General features: G+C 45.9%; 2 protein-coding genes across 2 annotated transcripts in view; both read left to right on the top strand.

The window, feature by feature from the left end:
* Window positions 1-23,259, top strand: part of tmem208 (transmembrane protein 208) — a 381,758-nt gene that overhangs the window by 9,296 nt on the left and 349,203 nt on the right. The window lies entirely within an intron of this gene.
* The window catches only part of LOC306962075 (mothers against decapentaplegic homolog 6-like), a 54,051-nt gene continuing 49,568 nt past the window's right edge, over window positions 18,777-23,259 (top strand). Inside the window, exon 1 of the mRNA XM_079555117.1 lies at window positions 18,777-19,688. Coding sequence (XP_079411243.1) covers window positions 19,133-19,688 — 556 coding nt within the window. The 5' untranslated portion in view covers window positions 18,777-19,132. The remainder of the gene's footprint in view (window positions 19,689-23,259) is intronic.

Genomic DNA, 23,259 nt, shown 5'->3' with positions numbered 1-23,259 from the left:
AGAGATACAGTCCGGCCAGTGGAGCCGTTTTTCCGCTGCAGGTCTTTCACACTGCAGAGGCCAGACCAAACAGGAAGTGTGAGGGCACTAAGGTTCTGCCCTGCTTTGAAGAGCCCACTGAGAGGTCAGCGGATCCACTCGCATCCACACAAGTTTAGGAGGTTCCTCACAAATAAGGTCCAACATTCTGTGGTAAAGGTTTTGAACATATTTCACAAGCATTATGTTTATCCCATACAATGTGAACATACACCAGTCAGATATTTGTTATGTCGCATTAAAACATCTGTTACTAAACCAATAAGACAGGGGTGTCCAAAGTGCGGCCCAGGGGCCAAATGCGGCCCTCAGACCAATTTTTGGTGGCCCTCTGCCTTCTTGCTGAATCAGGACACATCATCAGAGATAGTCCTTTTTATTTGAAATGTAATAATTCTACACAATTCTAACCAAACAACTAACCTTTTACTGTGAGACAGAGCTGGCATGAAGGTTTTGAGCATAAATGAAGGTGTGGGGCGCAATTTAAACCTCTGCTAGTCAAAGGTTTTGCGGCACTAACCACCGATCTATGGCCCTTCACCCTGTGTACGCTTCAGTATGCGGCCCCCCATGAAAAAAGTTTGGACACCCCTGCAATAAGAGAACCCTCACACCAATGAGTCACCTTTTATATTTAACAATTGTACGTATTTACTCAAGTAACATATTTTCTTTTATACAGTATATTCATTGAAATAAAAAATGGTGATCTAATTATAATAATACAAATAGAATTTCAAAAACTAATTGATGACCTACACTTCGAGTGTAAGTCAGATTGTTTTTTTAGTGATGTAATCCAACTGACAAAACGTCAAATAATGCAAACAATAGGCTAATCTGAGATGCGGTTGTGGCTCGCCTGGATGATCGAGAGCAGCCGACGCAACGAGGGCGGAGGAAAAAGACCATGGTATGGGGTAGTACCCAAAACCACAGTAAAACCAATATTAATGCTGCACAAAAGAGCTGTCCGAGTGATTCATAAAGCTGGGTTTTTGGACCACACAAACTCATTAGTTTTAAAATCAAAGATCATTTAGTGACATTGTTGAGATGTTATACAAAGCAAGATAACACAATAATAATAATACAATAAAAATGCACATAGATTAATATTGTGCTGAGCATGGTATAATGTGTGTATTAATGTGCCCTTATGTCACAAAAACAAGTGAGTGTGGGTGATATTTGGCATTGGTAAACATTTGAAAGAAATATATGAATGGTCGCTTTGTTACTTGCTTTGTAGGGATCTTACAGGAAACAAGAGCGTTCTTGTAGTAGTGTTTCGTTCTGTTAACATGTGAAGAGTTCAAACAGTGGTTGTGAGTTTGGTTTGCGATAATAAGCTGTTCTGAAAGGTAACGAGTTCTTCATCTTTTTTGCTATTGTTCCTTGTTGTTTTGTTTACCTTGATTGTACTTTTGTGAAATGAAATGTTTTATCATTTCGAGTTGGGGGTAGGCGCTCATAAGCTTCTTGCTTCGGCCCACTCCTTTTGAGCAAAATGTATGCTCAAATAAATGAATAAAATAAAAAACAAACATCCGACCGCTCCACATGCAGAGAACGACGAGAGCGGCCTCAGATCACCAGCGTCTCGTTCAGACATCACGTTCATTTCATCATCAGAGAAAACTTTCCCGTTTGTTCAAGTTTATGAGATCAAATATTTTAAATCATGAGTTTGTTCTGTAAAAGAATCAGACATGAGCTCTGTTTTAGGGGACGATACATAACTTTAGTAGTTTGAGTCATGGTTTATTTGTTCAGATCTAAAGAGGAGAGGGGAGGGGGCGAGGAGCACGTTTCTGATTACAGCAGACTCGTATCCAATCACCTGAGCGTGAGCCGCGGACAGGTGGGCGTTTTCCCATCATGCACGGGGCCGTGGAGCCGCTGCACCTTTGGAGAGATGCAGCAGCTGATCAAGTGCCCCCACGTGCCCCACGTGCCCCACGTGCCGCCCGTGACATCAGAGCCTCTGGAGCAAGATCGACAGAAATCTAACCGGCACCGTGCGTCTGCAGTCGGCTGTAAAACTCATCTCGAACGAGCCTATTGTGATATATATGTGGCCGTATCTGGACCAGTGTGGGCGTGTCTGGACCAGTGTGAGCGTGTCTGGGCCGGTGTGGGTGTGTCTGGGCCGGTGTGGGTGTGTCTGGACCAGTGTGGGCGTGTCTGGGCCGGTGTGGGTGTGTCAGGGCCGGTGTGGGTGTGTCTGGACCAGTGTGGGCGTGTCTGGGCCGGTGTGGGTGTGTCTGGACCGGTGTGGGCATGTCTGGGCCGGTGTGGGTGTGTCAGGGCCGGTGTGGGTGTGTCAGGGCCGGTGTGGGCGTGTCTGGGCCGGTGTGGGTGTGTCAGGGCCGGTGTGAGTGTGTCAGGGCCGGTGTGGGCGTGTCTGGGCAGGTGTGTGTGGGTGTGTCTGGGCCGGTGTGGGCATGTCTGGGCTGGTGTGGGTGTGTCTGGGCTGGTGTGGGTGTGTCAGGGCCGGTGTGTGTGGGTGTGTCTGGGCAGGTGTGGGTGTGTCTGGGCCGGTGTGGGTGTGTCTGGGCAGGTGTGTGTGTATGTGTCTGGGCCAGTGTGGGCTTGTCTGGGCCGGTGTGGGTGTGTCTGGGCCGGTGTGGGTGTGTCTGGGCCAGTGTGGGTGTGTCAGGGCTGGTGTGGGCATGTCTGGGCCGGTGTGGGTGTGTCAGGGCTGGTGTGGGCATGTCTGGGCCGGTGTGGGTGTGTCAGGGCCGGTGTGGGCATGTCTGGGCCGGTGTGTGTGTGTCTGGACCAGTGTGGGCATGTCTGGGCCGGTGTGGGTGTGTCTGGACCAGTGTGGGCATGTCTGGGCAGGTGTGTGTGTGTGTGTCTGGGCCAGTGTGGGCTTGTCTGGGCCGGTGTGGGTGTGTGTCTGGGCCGGTGTGGGCGTGTCTGTACCGATGAGGGTGTGTCTGGGCCGGTGTGGGTGTGTCTGGACCAGTGTGGGTGTGTCTGTACCAGTGTGGGTATGTTTTGACCAGTGTGGGCGACTGGGCGTGTCTGGGCAGGTGTGTGTATGTGTCTGGGCCAGTGTGGGCTTGTCTGTACCGGTGAGGGTGTGTCTGGGCCGGTGTGGGCTTGTTTTGACCAGTGTGGGTGTGTCTGGACCAGTGTGGGCTTGTTTTGACCAGTGTGGGTGTGTCTGTACCAGTGTGGGTGTGTTTTGACCAGTGTGGGCGTGTCTGGGCAGGTGTGTGTGTGTGTCTGGGCCAGTGTGGGCGTGTCTGTACCGGTGAGGGTGTGTCTGGGCTAGTGTGGGCGTGTCTGTACCAGTGTGGGTGTGTCTGTACCAGTGTGGGTGGGTTTTGACCAGTGTGGGCGTGTCTGTAGCTCCCTGTAGGGCACTAACAGGTCTGTGTCTGGTTTCCTGCCTGTGCCAAAAATAGCTCGACTGACCGCACATGCTGCATATCTCATTATGTTCGGACAAACTCACTATAATCAACTAGCCTTTCCGTATCAGTAACCACAGAATAATGGTGACAACAAAGCACTGCTGCTATTGTTTGTATTGGAGCAATTCAATGTCTAAGTCCAACACTTTGTTGACGAAGCTGGACCAAGTGTTGAGCCCTATTCCAGCCACGTTTACCCCTGAGCGAGTAAGTCCAGAGGCTCGCTAAGACCGCTGTCAATGTCCATGTCATTTGTGCAGCTCCACTGGCAACAACGATGTGGACTGGACTGCAGTAAATGAGTTTGTCACTCGCTGTTTTTAAGATTAGCGTCATTGGAAGTAGTCATTTGACCCTTTGACCTTTAGGATGATCAGTCATATGTGAGAGAGAAGTTGCCATTGAAAAAAATTCTGCCTGTGTATTTATCAGTGGTTTGGCGTTGTTGGTGTATAGGTATATATACTGTATATATACTGTATATATATAGGTATATAGGTATTAACCTCACGTGGTTCCGATGCTGCGCTGTCGGCAGAAGAACCGGGCGGTGCTTTGAACACCTCGGTTTGCGTAAAGGCAGTGTTTCATGTACGGCCTCGGGCACCTCACAGCTCTTCAGTAACATTACAACACGAACAGACATCAGGACAAGATTTATGACAACATTGCGTCACACCAACAATCCAACAAACGGCCTACTGTTCAGCGGCTGTAATTATCAGAGTATGCAGGAACTTTTCCAAACATTTCAAAAACATGACCTGCCTGCGCCCCCAGAGAAGACGCAGCCATGTTCAGTGAGTTGGGGAAAGCTGCAGACCCGGAGCAGAGACAGAAATACCGTGAAGCGAATCCTCCGTGATAGTGCGCCCTCTGCTGGTAAAGACGGATATACGACGGTATTAGGTCTTGGGAAGATTGATTTGATCAACTCAACGTACGTGAGTAGACTTTAACTGAGTTACTTCATTTTTTTGATTTCTTATGAACCAATTTTGAAATCGTAGATGCTTCTGTTGTTTGATAAAGCTAACATGACACATTCATTTTCTGCTTAAGATAGCGTTTATGCTAGTTGTAAATGAGTAAAAACAATAAATAATCCCAGTTACATGCTACCCAAAAGATGCTTTCAGGCTGTAAAGTTAATATATAATTTATTCATAATGAGGTAGGCTATTACGGGTACCTTTTACTTTCTGTGGCAAATGACTGCTTATTTTAATTTTAAAGAATCTTGGCCAGGACACTCTTGAGAGTTTTAATCTCAATGAGTTTTATCCTGGATAAATAAAGGACAAATAAAATTTTACAAAAAGTTATGCCACCATTATTAATGGCACATTGTTGCATGTATATGTCATTCCAGACTAGATTTGACTGTAGTATTATAATTATTATTAGTATTATTATTATGATTATTGTTATCATTATTATCATTATTAGCCCAGAATTACAACATTTGATTTTTACACATTAATGACATCAGTGTTGATCTTTTGTTTTAGTGAAGTTGACAGAAAGATGCTGCTGAATTTAGGAAACAGGGAAGACCCTGACGGTATGTTATTTTTTACTTAGTTATTGCATCTGAAACATTATTAACCCTATGATTTCTCTTCTTTCTTTACTGATTACAGCAATAGCCGTTACCTCAATAAAAATGTGATTTTGTTCCAAAATATTGTCTCTGTCCCTTGTTGAACAAATGAACAAATGAAGGCTCTGTCCTACAAAATACAATGAAAGGAGTAAAACATACAGTTTTAATGTAATAAAATAACCCAAATAATAGTACATGTAGCCTGAACTAAGTTACATGTCAACACATTCGAAATTACACAAAATAATCCCAACGATACAACTGTAAAACATGAGCTAAATACCGTCGTAAATCTGTCTTTGCCAGCAGAGGGCGCACTATCAATGTGAATTCGCTTTTCACGGTAGATTTGTCTCGGCTCCGGGTCTGCAGCTAAACATTAATGTGTTCAGTTACACAGGCGTCATTACATGAAGTGAAGCACAGATTGGTGCAGCCATGTTTCTATACAGAGTCTATGTACGGAGTCTATATACAGAGTCTATATACGGACTCTATATACGGAGTCTATATACAGAGTCTATATATGGACTCTATATACGGAGTCTATATACAGAGTCTATATATGGACTCTATATACGGAGTCTATATACGGACTCTATATACAGAGTCTATATACGGACTCTATATACGGACTCTATATACGGACTCTATATACGGACTCTATACGGAGTCTATATACGGAGTCTATATACGGAGTCTATATACGGACTCTATATACAGAGTCTATATACAGAGTCTATATACGGACTCTATATACGGAGTCTATATACAGAGTCTATATATGGACTCTATATACGGAGTCTATATACAGAGTCTATATACGGACTCTATATACAGAGTCTATATACGGAGTCTATATACAGAGTCTATATACGGACTCTATATACGGAGTCTATATACAGAGTCTATATACGGACTCTATATACAGAGTCTATATACGGACTCTATATACAGAGTCTATATACGGACTCTATATACGGACTCTATATACGGAGTCTATATACAGAGTCTATATACGGACTCTATATACAGAGTCTATATACGGAGTCTATATACAGAGTCTATATACGGACTCTATATACGGAGTCTATATACAGAGTCTATATACGGACTCTATATACAGAGTCTATATACGGACTCTATATACAGAGTCTATATACGGACTCTATATACGGACTCTATATACAGAGTCTATATACGGACTCTATATACAGAGTCTATATACGGACTCTATATACGGACTCTATATACAGAGTCTATATACGGACTCTATATACAGAGTCTATATACGGACTCTATATACGGACTCTATATACGGAGTCTATATACAGAGTCTATATACGGATTCTATATACGGAGTCTATATACGGAGTCTATATACGGACTCTATATACGGACTCTATATACGGAGTCTATATACAGAGTCTATATACGGATTCTATATACGGAGTCTATATACGGAGTCTATATACGGACTCTATATACGGACTCTATATACGGAGTCTATATACGGACTCTATATATGGATTTTATATACGGACTCTATATACGGAGTCTATATATAAAGTCTGCCCTCTTAGGCCAGATTACTAATTGTCGTGTACAGTTGCTGTGTCCATGAGCAAGACACTGACAATCTTGTGTGTCTGATGAAGTAATTGTACTTCTTAGAGTAGAGTTTTACCATATGATACTTTTCTACTTGACATTTCAATCAGTATCTACAGTAGTTGCTCATGTGACACAGGAAAGTTTGTGTTTCATGTTTTTTATGCTTCATATGCTATATAGACTCCGTATATAGAGTCTGTATATAGACTCCGTATATAGAGTCCGCATATAGATTTTTGCTCTTCGACTGAATCTTAAAATCAAACTTTTACCCTCAAACAGTTACTCCCTACTCAGTACTAAAGTACTATACAAGTAGTTTCCACAGGTACATTTTTACTCTCACTTGAGTTGTCATTTTGGTCACTACAAAGTTAAGTTACTCTTACTTGAGTACATCTTTTAGCTACTCTTTGCTGATCGTGAATGGCAGCCACATCCTTGTCTATCAGCCCCAGGGCAACTGTGGCTTCAGACGTAGCTTGCCCCCAGTGAGAGTAAAGAAGTGTGAACATGTCGCTGTCATTATTCCTGCACTCTTTGTGCGTCAGTGCATCACTGTGTGTCAGATGGTCTCATTCCAGCGAACAGAACATTTTCGACTGCTGACACACTGCCATTACCAGTCAGCCCGTCCTGTGTTTATCTTAATGCTTACAGAAGATAATGAGAGCGAGGGTTAGCGTCTCATCCGCTCTGACTCATGTAATTAGCAGTTAGCCAAAGCTGGGCGGGGCCTGCAGTGCCTGTCAGGACAACGGCTCCTGCAAACATCTGTGTACAAGCACTGGGCCACCGGCGGCAGCGCTAACCGGCTCCAGAGCAGAGGAGAGAGAGCCACTTTAACATAATACAGTTCACTTAACCTTTGACCCCCGTTTACAAAACACACAAGCTAAAGCGACCCCGTGTCCGACCTGCCGTTCATGACGACCTGAACAACCCAGGACAGTTCCGTAGGTGCGCCTGAATAGGATGTACCCATAGGCATGCTGGGTAATGGGGAGAGTCAGGACGTTTCCCAGTGGGCCGCTGTGATTTTGGGCCGTCCGAAAATGGATAAAATGGACTCTCACAGTTGCACTATTCCTGGCCCACAGGCTGTAACTGAGCTGCAGCAGAAAGCAGGGAGAGCCTATTATTCCACACAGAACTGACTCAGAAATTAGAAAGAAAGAAAGAAAGAAAGAAAGAAAGAAAGAAAGAAAGAAAGAAAGAAAGAAAGAAAGAAAGAAAGAAAGAAAGAAAGAAAGAAAGAAAGACCAATGTATAAAAATAGTGAATACATTATATACACTGCTCACAAAAACTTAGGGCATACTCAAAAAACACATCCTAGATGTCAATCAATTCGATTTTTAGGATGAAAATCTTTATTCATTGTGTAGGGCAATGTGTTGAGAACAAAATAACATAAGAATGATAAATGGAAATCAAATTCTCAGTGTGTGTGTGGCCTCCACGTGCCTGAATGCATTCACTACAACACCTGGGCATGCTCCTGATGAGACCACGGATGTCCTCCTGAGGGATCTCCTCCCAGACCTGGATTAGAGCATCAGTCAGCTCCTGGACAGTCTGTGGTGCGACGTGGCGTTGATGGATGGACCGAGACATGATGTCCCAGATGTGCTCTATTGGATTTAAGTCTGGGGAACGGGCAGGCCAGTCCATAACATCAATACCTTCATCATGCAGGACCTGCTGACACACTCTTGCCACATGTGGCCTGGCATTATCAGGCATCAGAAGGAACCCAGGGCCCACAGCACCAGCATATGGTCTTACAATAGGTCTGAGGATCTCATCCCGGTCCCCAATGCCAGTCAGGGAACCTCTGGCTCGCACATGGAGGGCTGTGCGGCCCTCCAATGAAATGCCTCCCCAGACCATCACTGACCCACCACCAAACCGGTCATGCTGATGATGTTGCAGCAGCAGAACGTTCTCCAGGGCGTCTCCAGACTCTGTCACGTCTGTCACTTACTGTGTTCTCGGGCAAATGCCAATCGGGCTGCACGGTGTTGGGCAGTAAGCACCGGCCCAACGCCCTCATACCACCCTCACGGAGTCGGTTTCTGACCGTTTGAGGACCAACATGCACATTTGTGGCCCTCTGGAGGTCATTTTGTAGGGCTCGGGCAGTGCTTCTCCTGTTTCTCCGTGCACAAATGAGCAGATAGCGGTCCTGCTGCTTTGTTGTTGACCTCGGTCGCCCCCCCCCCAGGTCTCCTGGTGTACTGGCCTGTCTCCTGGTATCTCCTCCATGCTCTGGACACTGCGCTGGGAGACACAGCAAACCTTCTTGCCACAGCACGAATGGACGTGCCATTTTGGATGAGCATCACTCCCTGAGCGACTTCTGTGGGTTGTAGATGCTCCTCATGATACCTCTAGAGGTGAGAACACTGGACAAATGCAAAAGTGTTTCAAAAATACGGTAAAAAGAACGAAGACAGGGAAATGGTCTGTGGTCACCACCTGCAAAACCATTCCTCTTTTGGACTGATCTTGCTAATTGCCTCTCATTTCCACCTGTTGTCTGTTTAATTTCCACAACACCAAGTGAAATTGATTCACAATAAGCGTGGCTTCCTAACTGGACAGTCTGACATCCCAGATATTAGAGTTACATTGTGTTTTTGAGTGTGCCCTAAGTTTTTGTGAGCAGTGTATTTGTCATTTGGATAACTCAAAGCTGACAGTGGAGATGTAAAAGCCCAGCGTATGTGTGTGATGTGAAAAGAGAAGTGTTGGAACCGATCTTACAACCTTTAATTGTCAAAGTCAACGCCCTAGGAGGTGAGCTAAAACTCCAGGGTTACCTGGGGCGGTTTAAATAATAAAATGAAATGATGTATCTGATCTGTTGTAATGCGGCTTCAGTCTGAAGAGCCTGGTCGCATTCATCCATTGTCCTTGTGATTCCACATGATGACACTATCCTCCTGTCAGGCTGACACCAGTACATCCACATCTCAATGCTAAGTATCGACACCGGATATCAACACTAACATGCATAGGCAGAATAAAAGCCACAGCAGGAATCACAGACAAAAGGACGACTTAAACCTAAACATGACTGACCCATCGTGTCGTGTCGTGTGACAGGAGCTGCACGTTTATTTTTATTGAAGTATTTTACACTTACTGTCTACATGGTCTTTGTCATTCATTAAACATCGACCTCGTTGAATAACCAGACACAGATATAGCCTATTGTTTTAATTTACATGTTTATATACTGAAACCCCTTCTCGAACCGCTACCTTAACAAGGTGGAGGGGTTTGAGCACCTGAATGATCCTGGGAGTGCCCCTGGTACGGAGAGGCAAACAGGTCCTAGTTAACGGGTCAGAAAAAGAGCAGTTCAGAAGCCCCTTATGAGAGACCAACAGGTTAGAATCATGAGGCCGTCCTTCTGTGGACCCACCACCTGCAGGGGGAGCCATAGGGGCTGGTGCAATGTGAAATTTGGGCAGCTCCAACGGCTGCCCCCACGACCCGGCAACGGACAAGTGGAAGACGATGGATGGATTCTATAAAAGAACCAGTTGATGGTCAGTCTTCGCATGCCCTGATAGCTTCATCAGCTTTACTAATTTGGGTGTTCTGCTCTCCCAAAATTTCATCCACTGAGCGGCTGTGGTCAAAAGATGACACCACTTCCTGTTGAGAGCATCCTGCGGTCAGACTGTAGCCACATTTTGGAAGGAGCTCATGCCTGAAAAATAACTGCCCTTTTGGGGCTCTTTGCTACAGCCATGTCCTATGAGATATTTCACGCACCGGAAAATGTATGACCGGAAGTGCCGCGTCCGCCATGTTGGAGGTCTCAAACTCAAATTATGTTAATTATAGGTCAAATTTGCTTGTGTTTTCTTTTATACCGTGTATTTGATGGCAGAAAACGAAGGCAAAAGCACAGTTTGACAGTGTGGGTTATAAAAACAGACTTGGTGAAACAGAACGATCACGATATGATAATATAATGAAGTTGCATTGACCCTTATGAAACTGAAGTTTGACCAGTGATGTGTCCATATTACCACCTGTAGCTTACACTGGCATTGTAAATTACTTACTGTGGACACCTAGCAAGTACACAAAGGAAGAACTGAAGAGCTACAAAGGTCTTGATGTCTATACCCAGTTCATAAATGGGTTTGTGACAGATTAGCTACAGAATGCAGCGGCTTCCTGATTTGTGAATGTTTTTGAAAAGTTATTTAACTAGTTTATAGCTTATTCATGTTTTTACTGTCATAGGATCTAGCGCCACCTTGGCATGGTATGACGTCAGAATCATGTGCTATGATCATCAACCTGATCATCAAGCAGGCGCGTCTGTCCGACACGGCCAACTACACCTGTGTGGCCAAGAACAGAGCTCCACCGCCGTGGTCATCGTCTACGGATTTCCCATCAACCAGTGCTCCTCCTGTGACCAAAACAGTGAAGATGGCGGCCGCGACACAACGATCTTTCACCAAAGAAAAAAAAAAAAAGAGTGGTGCGCACTGAATGGGTGCTGCTGCCGGATGCTCTCTCATCGAATGCAATTTCTCCATCTGTGAGATCAATAAAGTACCATCTTATCTTATCTTATCTTATCTTATCTTGGATAGATGGATGGATGGATGGATGGATGGATGGATGGATGGATGGATGGATGGATGGATGGATGGATGGATGGATGGATGGATGGATGGATGGATGGATGGATGGATGGATGGATAGATAGATAGATAGATAGATAGATAGATAGATAGATAGATAGATAGATAGATAGATAGATAGATAGATAGATAGATAGATAGATCATATTACCTCACAGACATGGTAAGACATGCAACTGCCTTTGATGAACCAGCCTTTAAACTGTAGATCCCAAATATATAAGGTGAACAAAAAGCTTTTTTCTGCTGTTTTCCCTGAGACACGTTTTCCTCAAACAAATTAACACGGAAATGGTTTAGTCCTGTTGGATTTTGGCCATTGCCATTGCCTTCTGCGATCTGCGAGTTTGAACAGCCATAAATAGAACACTTGCACCCTTGTGCAAAAGATAGCTAACCTAACCCCCATACACAGCAACTTAATAACGCGCTTGAGTGAATTGGGAAGGCCTCCAACAGGCGGGACTCTTGTGACGTCACACGTAATATCTCAACGGATCTTACCCCCATGATACGCAAAGATCTCCCCAGTCTTTAAAGCCTATATCCCGCCCATACGCTTGAATACAGGGCAGTTATTCGTGGCAGTGGACAATGGTTATTCCAGGTTAGCCCCGTTAGCTTGTTACAATCGCCTACAGCTCATTGTTGATGAAAAGTCCGCAATAATGCATCAAGCCCGACTCAGATCATCTTAAAGACTGCTTTATAAAGTTGCTGGCTTTATTGACATGATTAGTTCATAATATCTGTGTTCAACGGATCGATGAGAGCTAGCTGCAGGCTGCTGATTAGCTAGTTAGCTCCGGGTGCTGACCGATTCATTAAATGTGAGAAATAAACAACAAAATCAACAAGTCCAGCTCAGTGTGTGATCATCTTTAAGGCTTTATTGATGTTGTTAGTGCATAAAACAAGGCTAGTTGTTTTACAGGATTGATGCGAGCTAGAAGCTAATTTAGCTAGCAGCTTACCCCAGGTGTTAACCTTTCGGCTAAGGACTTATTTACATAGACTGTATATAGTATAATGGACAGCTTCTGTTCACTCCTCCCCGTTTACCATAATGACCACGCTCGTGGGGGAATTATGGCGGATTTACAGACTCCCCCTCTCCAGCTCTGACGAAGCATGTTCCTAAAAAGGGCATAAGGGCGGGATCTTCACTGTAGACTCGGCCCTTGCGTGACGTGTAGCTCGCGCTGCTCCAATGCTAACAGTCCGACCCTCATTAAGTACGAGATTTCTAAAATTGTTCTTACGAGAACCAGCCTGGTCCCCTTAATTGTACCTAACCCAGCGTAATCACAGGAGGAATATCTAGCTCTAGATAGTTCCAAAAAAAATGGGACCAGGCTTTAAAGTTGTTTTTGACGTGTCTAAAGTCCAATGCTTTTCAATGGGCGACCAGCGGCGATATGGAGGTACTACAGCAATGGTGTCTCAGCGGGCATTGCTTATTTATTGACATGGCTGGATGTTCTCACGTTGAAAATGCAGATGAAGCTGTATTGGGCAGAGAGAGATAATCTGAGGGATGCTTATCACGAGCCAGGCGGGAGACTGAAGAGTAGGGCAGTGTGTGACTGAGTGTCCGCTAAAGGCAGTGAACATAGGGAGTCAGAACCATAGACTGTTGGCAAAGTCTGCACCATAAATGTCAGCTACACAACTTTTTTACTTTGCTAGAAGTAGATGACAGCGAGCAGAGCAAACAAAGACACGCTGGCAGACAAATCTGGAAGTTGTGATGGGGACAATAACCCATAATGCAACGCAAAAATCAGTCGCTCCCCTGTCCATCGGATAAGATTTTGGGGAGAGCAGAACGCCCACATTGTAATACTAGTTAGTGTTTCATGTTGCACTATTGCACCAGAGAAATATTCCTAAATAGTAACTGTACCTTTCACTGACAATGACATTCAAACCTATGATCCTGGTTCTTTAAGTCCCATCTATAGAAGCCACTCATTCAGACTGGCTTCAGTGCGTGTCCACAGTGGATAGTCAAAGTCTACACGCTACACTTTTAATAGTCTCACTCCAAAATTGATTAAATTTGTGTTGTTTTTTTTCCTCATCAATCTACACACAGTACCCCATAATGACAAAGTTTTTCATGCCCAGGTCACAACCGGTCATATGACTTTTTGACCATGAGATTTTTGGCGTTTCCCAAATCGCTGCGTTTATTTTTTGTTTGTGGAGAACATAGTTGCGGCGTTCACATCACCGCACACCCAACATATAACTTTTAAGTCAACGTGCGTCACACGGAGGCTGCTCGGACGTACGGCTGTCGCTTCATTCGTACAGCCAGTGCTTGGAGGGTGTAAGACCGACCCGCATTGATCGAGGGCTCCAGGCGTGCTTCGTATGAGGTTTGCACTGCACATCAATCTGCACGTGTGCAGTTGTGTACTAATGCCATGCATTTGCTGCAGAGACTACCCGGCCATTTGGAGGGGTATAGCCTATATATTTCGTCCTTATGTACAATACTTACATACGTTTGGGCAGTATGACACACGGTGACGACATGTCATAGTCATCCATTCACATGGATCCAAACACCTTTGGTGAATTGATGCTATACGTCACACTATGTACACTGCTCACAAAAACTTCGGGCACACTCAAAAAACACAATGTAACTTAGTTAGTCAAATTTCTGGGATATCAGACTGTCCAGTTAGGAAGCCACGCTTATTGTGAATCAATTTCACTTGGTGTTGTGGAAATTAAACAGACAACAGGTGGAAATGAGAGGCAATTAGCAAGATCACTCCAAAAGAGGAATGGTTTTGCAGGTGGTGACCACAGACCATTTCCCCGTCTTCATCCTTTGTACCGTATTTTTGGAACACTTTTGCATTTGTCCAGTGTTCTCACCACTAGAGGTATCATGAGGAGCATCTACAACCCACAGAAGTTGCTCAGGGAGTGATGCTCATCCAAAATGGCACGTCCATTCGTGCTGTGGCAAGAAGGTTTGCTGTGTCTCCCAGCGCAGTGTCCAGAGCCTGGAGGAGATACCAGGAGACAGGCCAGTACACCAGGAGACCTGGGGGGGGGGCGACCGAGGTCAACAACCCAGCAGCAGGACCGCTATCTGCTCATTTGTGCACGGAGAAACAGGAGAAGCACTGCCCGAGCCCTACAAAATGACCTCCAGAGGGCCACAAATGTGCATGTTGGTCCTCAAACGGTCAGAAACCGACTCCATGAGGGGGGTATGAGGGTGGTATGAGGGCGTTGGGCCGGTGCTTACTGCCCAACACCGTGCAGCCCGATTGGCATTTGCCCGAGAACACAGCGATTGGCAGATTGGCCAATGGTGCCCTGTGCTCTTCACGGATGAGAGCAGGTTCTCCCTGAGCACATGTGACAGACGTGACAGAGTCTGGAGACGCCCTGGAGAACGTTCTGCTGCTGCAACATCATCCAGCATGACCGGTTTGGTGGTGGGTCAGTGATGGTCTGGGGAGGCATTTCATTGGAGGGCCGCACAGCCCTCCATGTGCGAGCCAGAGGTTCCCTGACTGGCATTGGGGACCGGGATGAGATCCTCAGACCTATTGTAAGACCATATGCTGGTGCTGTGGGCCCTGGGTTCCTTCTGATGCCTGATAATGCCAGGCCACATGTGGCAAGAGTGTGTCAGCAGGTCCTGCATGATGAAGGTACTGATGTTATGGACTGGCCTGCCCGTTCCCCAGACTTAAATCCAATAGAGCACATCTGGGACATCATGTCTCGGTCCATCCATCAACGCCACGTCGCACCACAGACTGTCCAGGAGCTGACTGATGCTCTAATCCAGGTCTGGGAGGAGATCCCTCAGGAGGACATCCGTGGTCTCATCAGGAGCATGCCCAGGCGTTTTAGGGAGTGCATTCAGGCACGTGGAGGCCACACACACTGAGAATTTGATTTCCATTTATCATTCTTATGTTATTTTGTTCTCAACACATTGCCCTACACTATGAATAAAGATTTTCATCCTAAAAATAGAATTGATTGACATCTAGGATGTGTTTTTTGAGTGTGCCCTAAGTTTTTGTGAGCAGTGTATATAATGTATTCACTATTTTTACACATTGGCACGTGGAGGCCACACACACGACTGAGGATGATACAGACTCGTTTGGAGGAATTTCTACAGAATTTGGATCAACCAGTGACCTGATTTGTCACTTTGATTTTGACTATAATTTTGGATCCAGACCTCCAGGGGCTGAGAATTTGATTTCCATTTATCATTCTTATGTTATTTTGTTCTCAACACATTGCCCTACACTATGAATAATAATTAATAGATTTTCAAAAAATCGAATTGATTGACACATCTAGGATGTGTTTTTTGAGTGTGCCCTAAGTTTTTGTGAGCAGTGTATAACACCTTTCTCTCTGCTCCCTCTCTGACACCTGTTCTCTCTCACCTTCCCTCTTCCCCTTGGCATATTGCAAAAACTTTGTACAAATGGCCTTAAGCTTTACTGTATATAGCGAAGTTAGAGCCACCTTATCCAACGGGCAAGCAGGGGCTGGAGCCCAGGGGGCCTACCATAGTCAAGGGCCTATCAGAATTAAGAATTATTGCATATTGCATATTGGGCCAAAATGGGACCAGAACGCTGCCAAAATAAGAACGCTGATGTGTCTGCTTCAGAATGCCAGTTCAAAAGCCAGAATATTTCATAAATGGGGAGAATTACATGGAGAGTGGCTCTGCTACTCCCCACAAAGTGGAAATGCATTTTGCTTTGCCTGCAAACTTTTTGGGAGGCAAAACAGAGATAAGTCAGCCTTTTCCAGTAGCAGGGTCCTGTTTAAGCCTTGCCTGTCCTGCCAAATTACATGCTTTCTCATAGATATTTCAAAGACATATAGTCTGGGAGAAAGCCTAATTTCAACGATTTACCGGTGGGCGTGATTGACAGACGGCATCAACCAATCAGAGCAACGCGTCGCAGCAACAAGCGGCAGGAAGACTTTTCAAAAACGTCCTTATGTACGAGGAACGCTTCGAACGCTGTTTCTTGCTCCGGTTTTAGGGATTACATTTTTTTTTTATGATTTAAAAGACGAAAGAGCAGAATAAAACATTGTGTCACTCACCGCGCACGCCATCTTTAATGTTTTGGTCGAGTGTGGTGGCGGCTTCCGCCTCTTGGGGCAATGAAGTCCCGCCTCTCGGTGCGTGATTGGACCGATGTGGGTAAAATCGTGAAATGATAGGCTGCGAGGAGCTGTCCAGACTCTTCTTCTTTTGAACAGAAAGGAGGAGTGTCTGGCAGGCCAGGATATAAGCTCAGTACATGTGAGCATAGTCACCGTGTGTTATATGTGTCCTATAAGGTTGTATGATTATATGAAATGTGCAACATTCATGTGTTCTATTTTAATTGTTTTGTAATTTTATATTGTGCCAGGACCCCAGGAAGACTAGCAACCACTTGTGGGCGCTAATGGGGATCCTAATAAAGAATAAAGAATAAAGAATATATGTATATATATGGATATATTAAGGTGGGCCTGGCGACATGTATGGAGGACGCATGAGATATGTGAATGTGCGTTGGTCACTCTAATGGCGCGTGTGTGGCACACAGAGTCCGCAAGTGCGACATACGGAAACAGTTTCATACAAAACGTACAACAGACATATGCTGGCCGAACAGACGACGTGCAACGTGGAAAACGTAAGTGCTGGTAGAGTTTGCTTGACATGACAAAGAACCTCTGCGGCCAGTCTACGGCGTGTGCCCTCGGCTTTAGGATGTTTAACAAAGGTTTTAAAAAATACAACTCTGAAATATTGCATGTGCATAAGTAGGCTATACAGACCCTTTGCTCTGACTCTCAAAACTGAGCTCAGGAGCTTCTTTTTTCCACTGATCGTCCTTGAGATGCTTCTACGTCTCTCCTAGAGTCCACCAGTCCAGCTGACAGACCATGTCAGAGCAGAAACTAAGCCCTGAAGTCTAAACTGTCTGCAGACTCCGAAACAGGTTTGTCGTAAATGTAAGATGTTCAGAACCTCTAGACCTGGGCCTGTCCAAACTGAGCGATCCAGGGAGAAGGGCCTTGGTCAGGGAGGAGACCAAGAACCTGGTGGTCACTCTGACAGAGCTTCAGTTATTTTGAGGAGATGGGAGGAGAACCTGACGGGCTTAAAATCGCAATATTTTTTCTCTGACTCCAAAATGTGAAATGGTGACCTTACTAATCCCAGGTTATGTGACAGTTGATCAAATGGAACACGGCGTTTGGATCATTCCAGTGCGGATGAACGACAAAGTCTCATTAAAATAAAAATGAACTTCAGTTAAACTTGACCAGTGATTGTCCTGACTGGTCTGTGTTGCCTTTGTAGGTCCTGTGCGTTATCCCAGATCCTCCTTTGTGCCGTGGCGCACGGTGGCACAGTGGTTAGTGCCAGAAGGTCCTGGGTTTGATTCCCTGGCTGAACGGGGGCGTTTCTGTGTGGACTTTGCATGTTCTCGCCATGTCTGCCTGTTTACGTTTACCCTACCACTAAAACCATGTACAATAGGTTCCCCTCAGGGGCCGGGACTTCCCTGCAAAAAAGGTTCTTTACTTTAGTAGTATTTTCCTGGTTAAATCAAAGGTCAAAAACAGACCGTGTGTGACAGAGTTTGCGCCGAGCAGGATGCTTTAGAGTTACAAGTTCAGAAACTTGAAACTTGTTTGCGCAACAATCAGTGCGGCTCCACAGCCGCCTATGAGTCTAGACTGGCACATGATGGCAGCGAGAGGCAACCAATGGCTCCACGGCTTTCTCTGAGGCCCAGAGACCGAGGGAGAGAGAGGGAGGAAGAGAGAGGGGGAGAGAGGGAGAGAGACAGAGATAGGGATGAAGAAGGAGGGGGGAGAGAAAGGGGAGAGAGAAAGAGAGAGAGAGAGAGAGAGAGAGAGAGAGAGAGAGAGAGAGAGAGAGAGAGAGAGAGAGAGAGAGAGAGAGAGAGAGAGAGAGAGAGGAGAGAGAGAGAGAGAGAGAGAGAGAGAGAGAGAGAGAGGGAGAGAGAGAGAGAGAGAGCCAAGTCAAGGCCGCTGCAGCGCAGGAAGCACCGCGTGGGCCTTCAGAGTAAAGACGGAACAGACTCAGACCGGGTACTTAATAGTCGGAGGGTAAGAATGTTTGGGACCAGGCTGTTGTTCTTCACTATCCACGTGCTACAGCTACAGACTGATATTTATTGGTGATGTATTTGATGGACACAGTTCCCTCAGTCTGAAGAGGGAGCAGAGTCTTATTGTGACCGCCCCGCTCCCCTGGTAGAGTCAGCAGCGGCGCCTTGACGCAGCTCCTGCGCGCCCGCGTGTGTGAGTGTGTGCAGTGTTGTGCGCGTGGAGATATGCACGTGCGTGTGTGTGGCTCTGTGCGTGTCCGGAGGGGACTGTGGGGGAGTGGAGACTGGAGTCATTGCTGCTCTCTTTTAAACTACTCCTGAGTTCCCGAGTGCCGTGACAGGAGCTCCCCGGGCTGAGGACTGACTTTTGGATGAGGACTACGGGCGTGTGTGCGTAAACGGATCCGCTATGGTGCGGGGACTGTCAGCAGGAGTTATGGAGCGGCTTCTTAAACTTGTGCGCTGACTGAGACCGCACGGAGCCGAGCTGCATGTAGCCTCCAGAGCACGGGGGTGTCTATGCTGTGGGACACCCATCACACTGCGAGCCCCCGCGGCGCGCACACGGGCTGAGCACGGGGCGGAGGACTGTGGAGGTTGTCTATGTTCAAGACGAAACGTGCGTCTCTTGTACGGCGACTCTGGAGAAGCCGTGTGGTCAGTGACAGCGGCGCGCGGGATGGAGCCACGCAGGCTGAGGGTCCGTGTGGAGAGCGGCGGCCGGTGACCCACGCGGAGCCGGGGGATGTGTCTGAGAGCGGCGACAGAGAGGAGCCGGACCCAGGCGCCATGTGCGTGCAGCGGCGGGTGACGTGCTGTCTGCTGGGGGACTGCTGCCTGCGGACTCCCACACTGGACGAGCCCGGACTGGACCGCGCTGACCACACGCACACCTTTCTCAAAAGACTCACGGAGCCGAGTCTGGAGAGCCTCCTGCGGGCCGTGGAGAGCCGCGGGGGCGATCCCGGGGAGTGCGTGCTGGGGCCCGACCTGGAGCTGCGGCCGGGCCCGCACTTTGTGATGTGCAGGACGTTCAGGTGGAGCGACCTGCGGCCCGAGGACCGGCTCAAAGCTCTGTGCTTCTGCCAGAGCCACGGGAGTGCGCTCGGCACCAAGGTGTGCTGTAACCCGTACCACTACAGCCGGCTGAGCGGGCCAGGTGAGGCGCGCACACATCACACACACTCTGCCACAGGGTCACTCAGACATTAGCCTCAGGAGAGGGACTTAGGGCCTTAGGCGGACTGCCCGGGGCTGTGCAAAGAATCCTCCGAACTTTGATCAGCTTTTCAGGTCAGCCCCAGTTTATGGGCTTTTCATAACTCCTTATATTTGGATTTAAACACTGTACGATTTACTTCCCACATCATCCAACTGAAGCTCGCTCTGAGGCTGCGCTTTTCCTTTGACAAGGAGGTCCTCCTCTTGTTATTTAGGTGAAGGAGTGCCGATAATATACAGTTTGCATAGCACTGGCGCCAGACTGACGCGCTGGGTATCTGACTGCTGAGGACTCGACAATTACTGGCTGTGCTCTTAAAGGGCCCGCAGCACCGCGAACAGAAACAACACACCGAAGAAAAGGCCCGTGTTTACACTGAGTCCGATCAGACAGTTCAAACAATGGGCTCGGGTTTGGACTGTGTGATCAGACTGCAGGCTGCTGCCTTGGTTTGAAGAAGTCTGTCAGAGAAAGTGAGAGCAGTGTCCAAGGGCTGGGCTCAGAAGTGTGTCCAGGACCAGGACTATGGTCAGTCACGCTCCACAGAGAGGCCTGTTCATTTCAGGAAATCTCTGCTCAAACACCAACTCTATTGCCTGCTTTTTGCAGTGGTTCTCAACTGGTGGGTCAGGACCCAAAGTGACAGAACTATTTTAGGTGGGTGCTCTGCGAGGGCCTACTGTACGTTCTTATGTCAGACAAAAGGCTTCCTTTAACAGTTTAGAACCACTTACTGTTTCAGGCTGTATTAATCATTTACAACACAAATATAAAGCTCCTCTGCTTTCCCCGATGGACCACAGTCTCAGATCATTCAAATGGACTTTTGGAGCTTTTGATCATGTCGTCCCCTGGTCAAAAACAAACCGTGTGTTTTGCTTCAGTCCCACAGGTTTGAGTAAACCTATGAGGCAGAACGTGGAGGTGCAACACGCACTTTCAAAGCCCATAACCAAGAGCAGACTCGCTCTGAGCTGTTCTAAAGCATCGGTTTGTTAGCATGTTGTTAATGAGGGTTTCTATCTTTTTCCCAAAACCCCCTGCTCCCAGTGGAGGGGCCGAGAGGAGACGCTCAAGAGGAGACGGTGCAGAAATGGACTTTCAATGTCCAGGTTTTGGGACAGTTTTTACGTATACACTTTGACCTGGAAACAAATGAATGGTGTGGTTTTCTCAAAAACATCTCCCGTGTGTGTTTATACATGTGAGCTCCCATAAGTGAGTGAGTGTTTCTTTGTGGTTTGAATTGCCTTCAGGTGTGGTGATTAGGGCTGCAACTAACGATTATTTTGTAATCGATTAGTCTGTCGATCATTTTTACAATTAATCGATTAATCGCTTGGCTGTGAATGGTGTAGTAAAGTTTTCTTTTTTCAATTTTTTTTAATCACATTATTGCTTAAGTCGCGCTGTTTAACCTCTTAACTCCCGCCTGAACCAAGAGGATCTTTTTCCTCACGTCATCAGATTTTTTTTCCATCATTTTTTTGTTGGGTATTCAATTTTTGTCATTTTTTGTAATTTTTTTGTAATTTTTTTGTAATTTTTTCGTCAATTTTTTGTAATTTTTTTTTGGTCACATTTTTGTCATTTTTTGTTACATTTTGGTCATTTTTTTTTGGAAAATGTGCTCGGTTCAGGCGGGGGTTAAGGGGTTAAGGGGTTAAGGAAGTGCTGATGGACTAAACTAAAGGGAAATGTTTGTTTAAGGCTCTATTCATGAAATTTACATTGTACCAAACACTACAGACCCTAAATATAAAATCAAAGTAGGTTTTCATCAAAAATACTACATTTTTTGGGTCATTTTTGCTCCATTTTAGTCTGTGTGAGCCAGAAAGCGATTAATCGATTACTAAAATAGTTGTCGACTCTTTCAATAATCGATTAGTCGTCGATTCATCGATTAGTCGTTTCAGCCCTAGTTGTGATCGTCCTGAGCCGCTGTGGGCCGGCCTGAGCCGCTGTGGGCCGTCCTGAGCCGCTGTGGGCCGGCCTGAGCAGCATGTTTCTGAGGTCGGGGGAAACATTAGTACTTCCTACAGTCTCCTCTGAAACGGTGCAGCGCCTCCTGGGCTTGTCCCCGTTTCAGAGCGTGGTGTCCTGCACTGGTCAGCTTCTCCACCTCCTCCTTCCTCTTACTCCTGCGCAGCTCCCTCCGCTCCACAAGTCTTTCACCCATCTTATATAATAAAATCCGCCTTATTCTCCAGTGAACGAACATTAACCAGAAAAATAGAAGGATAGAAGACTTGTGTGGCTGTGAGTCTTGCCCGGATACCTCCGCGTTTGTCCCGTTTTTGTTTCCTGTAGCTCCTCCACTGTGCTGCGGGTGTGGGGTGCTCTTGGTGCCTCTTCAGTGTTTCAGAAGAAGACAGTTGTATTATAGTACAATACAATAAAAAAAAACAAAAAAAACCAATACAATAGTTACATTGTGCTTGCCAGATTTATTGTTGAATCGACAAAAACGAGGAGAAGTTGTTTTTTGTTAGTGTTTTTTCTCACCACAAAACCAGTTTATATCTATAATAAATATGTCCCAAAACGCCATAAAGGTTCATCTGGCTCGGCCCATTATTCAGATCCTGTTGCTTCAATCAAAAGTGTGTTTTGCTTGTTTTTACAGATAAAATGTCTTAGAAATAGAAAAAGTAAGGATAATTGCTTTTTATTATATTCACGTCTAATCTTCAGAAAAACAAGTTTCAAAGAGATATTTTGTGCTGTGCTTCAGTGGAGTTTGTATTTTTGTGGAGAACTTACTACTTTTTACTCCATACTTTTTGTTTTTTGGCGTAACACGATCAGCCCATGTGACTTTGGGCACGTGATCCAGATCGAACCTCGAGGCCACATTTCCGTCCTTAGCTCCCGCTCTTTTGGACTGACCTCCAGTCCTCGTCTGGATACTCATGGATGCACATGTTTCATTTAGTTTTAGTCAACATTTGGTCACACAGGTGTCTTCCATGTCAGTCGAGTTTTTGTCGGCTAAGTCTAAGATGAATTGAGTGAACTTTTTTTTTTAAATGTAGCGATATCATTTTGAAACTTCTACTGTAGATTACTGACAGAAATATGAGGACAAAATGCTAATATTTTTTCTAACAGACCTCAAAGTGGTGTGGCTGCATTACACTGAAGAAAGAACAGCCCAAAACACTACAGTCATGTAGAGACAGTTTAAAAACAACTTAGAATAAAAGGACATTAGTGGCAGTAAGTAATGCCCGACTTATTCAAAAGACTCGCTGATGTAAGGACGAAGGAAAACTTAAAGCGGTTGTTGTTGTATTTCAAGTGCCCTGAGCCGCCTGCCAGAGGAGAACCTCATATTCCCCGTTCAGTAGGTGGCCAGGATTTGGGATGGTTTTCCTTGCCTGGTCAAGAGCTAATCTATCGTAAATGTTTTTTATTAAAATTGTAGCTTAGAACCGGGCTGTGGTCCATTAAAATGGTATTCATAAACAAGTCCCTAAACCAAATCAGTTCTATGTTGCCTGAT

This window comes from Gobius niger (assembly GCF_951799975.1).
Source record: "Gobius niger genome assembly, chromosome: 4".
Lineage (NCBI taxonomy): Eukaryota > Metazoa > Chordata > Actinopteri > Gobiiformes > Gobiidae > Gobius > Gobius niger.
This window is presented reverse-complemented; position numbering and strand designations above follow the sequence as displayed.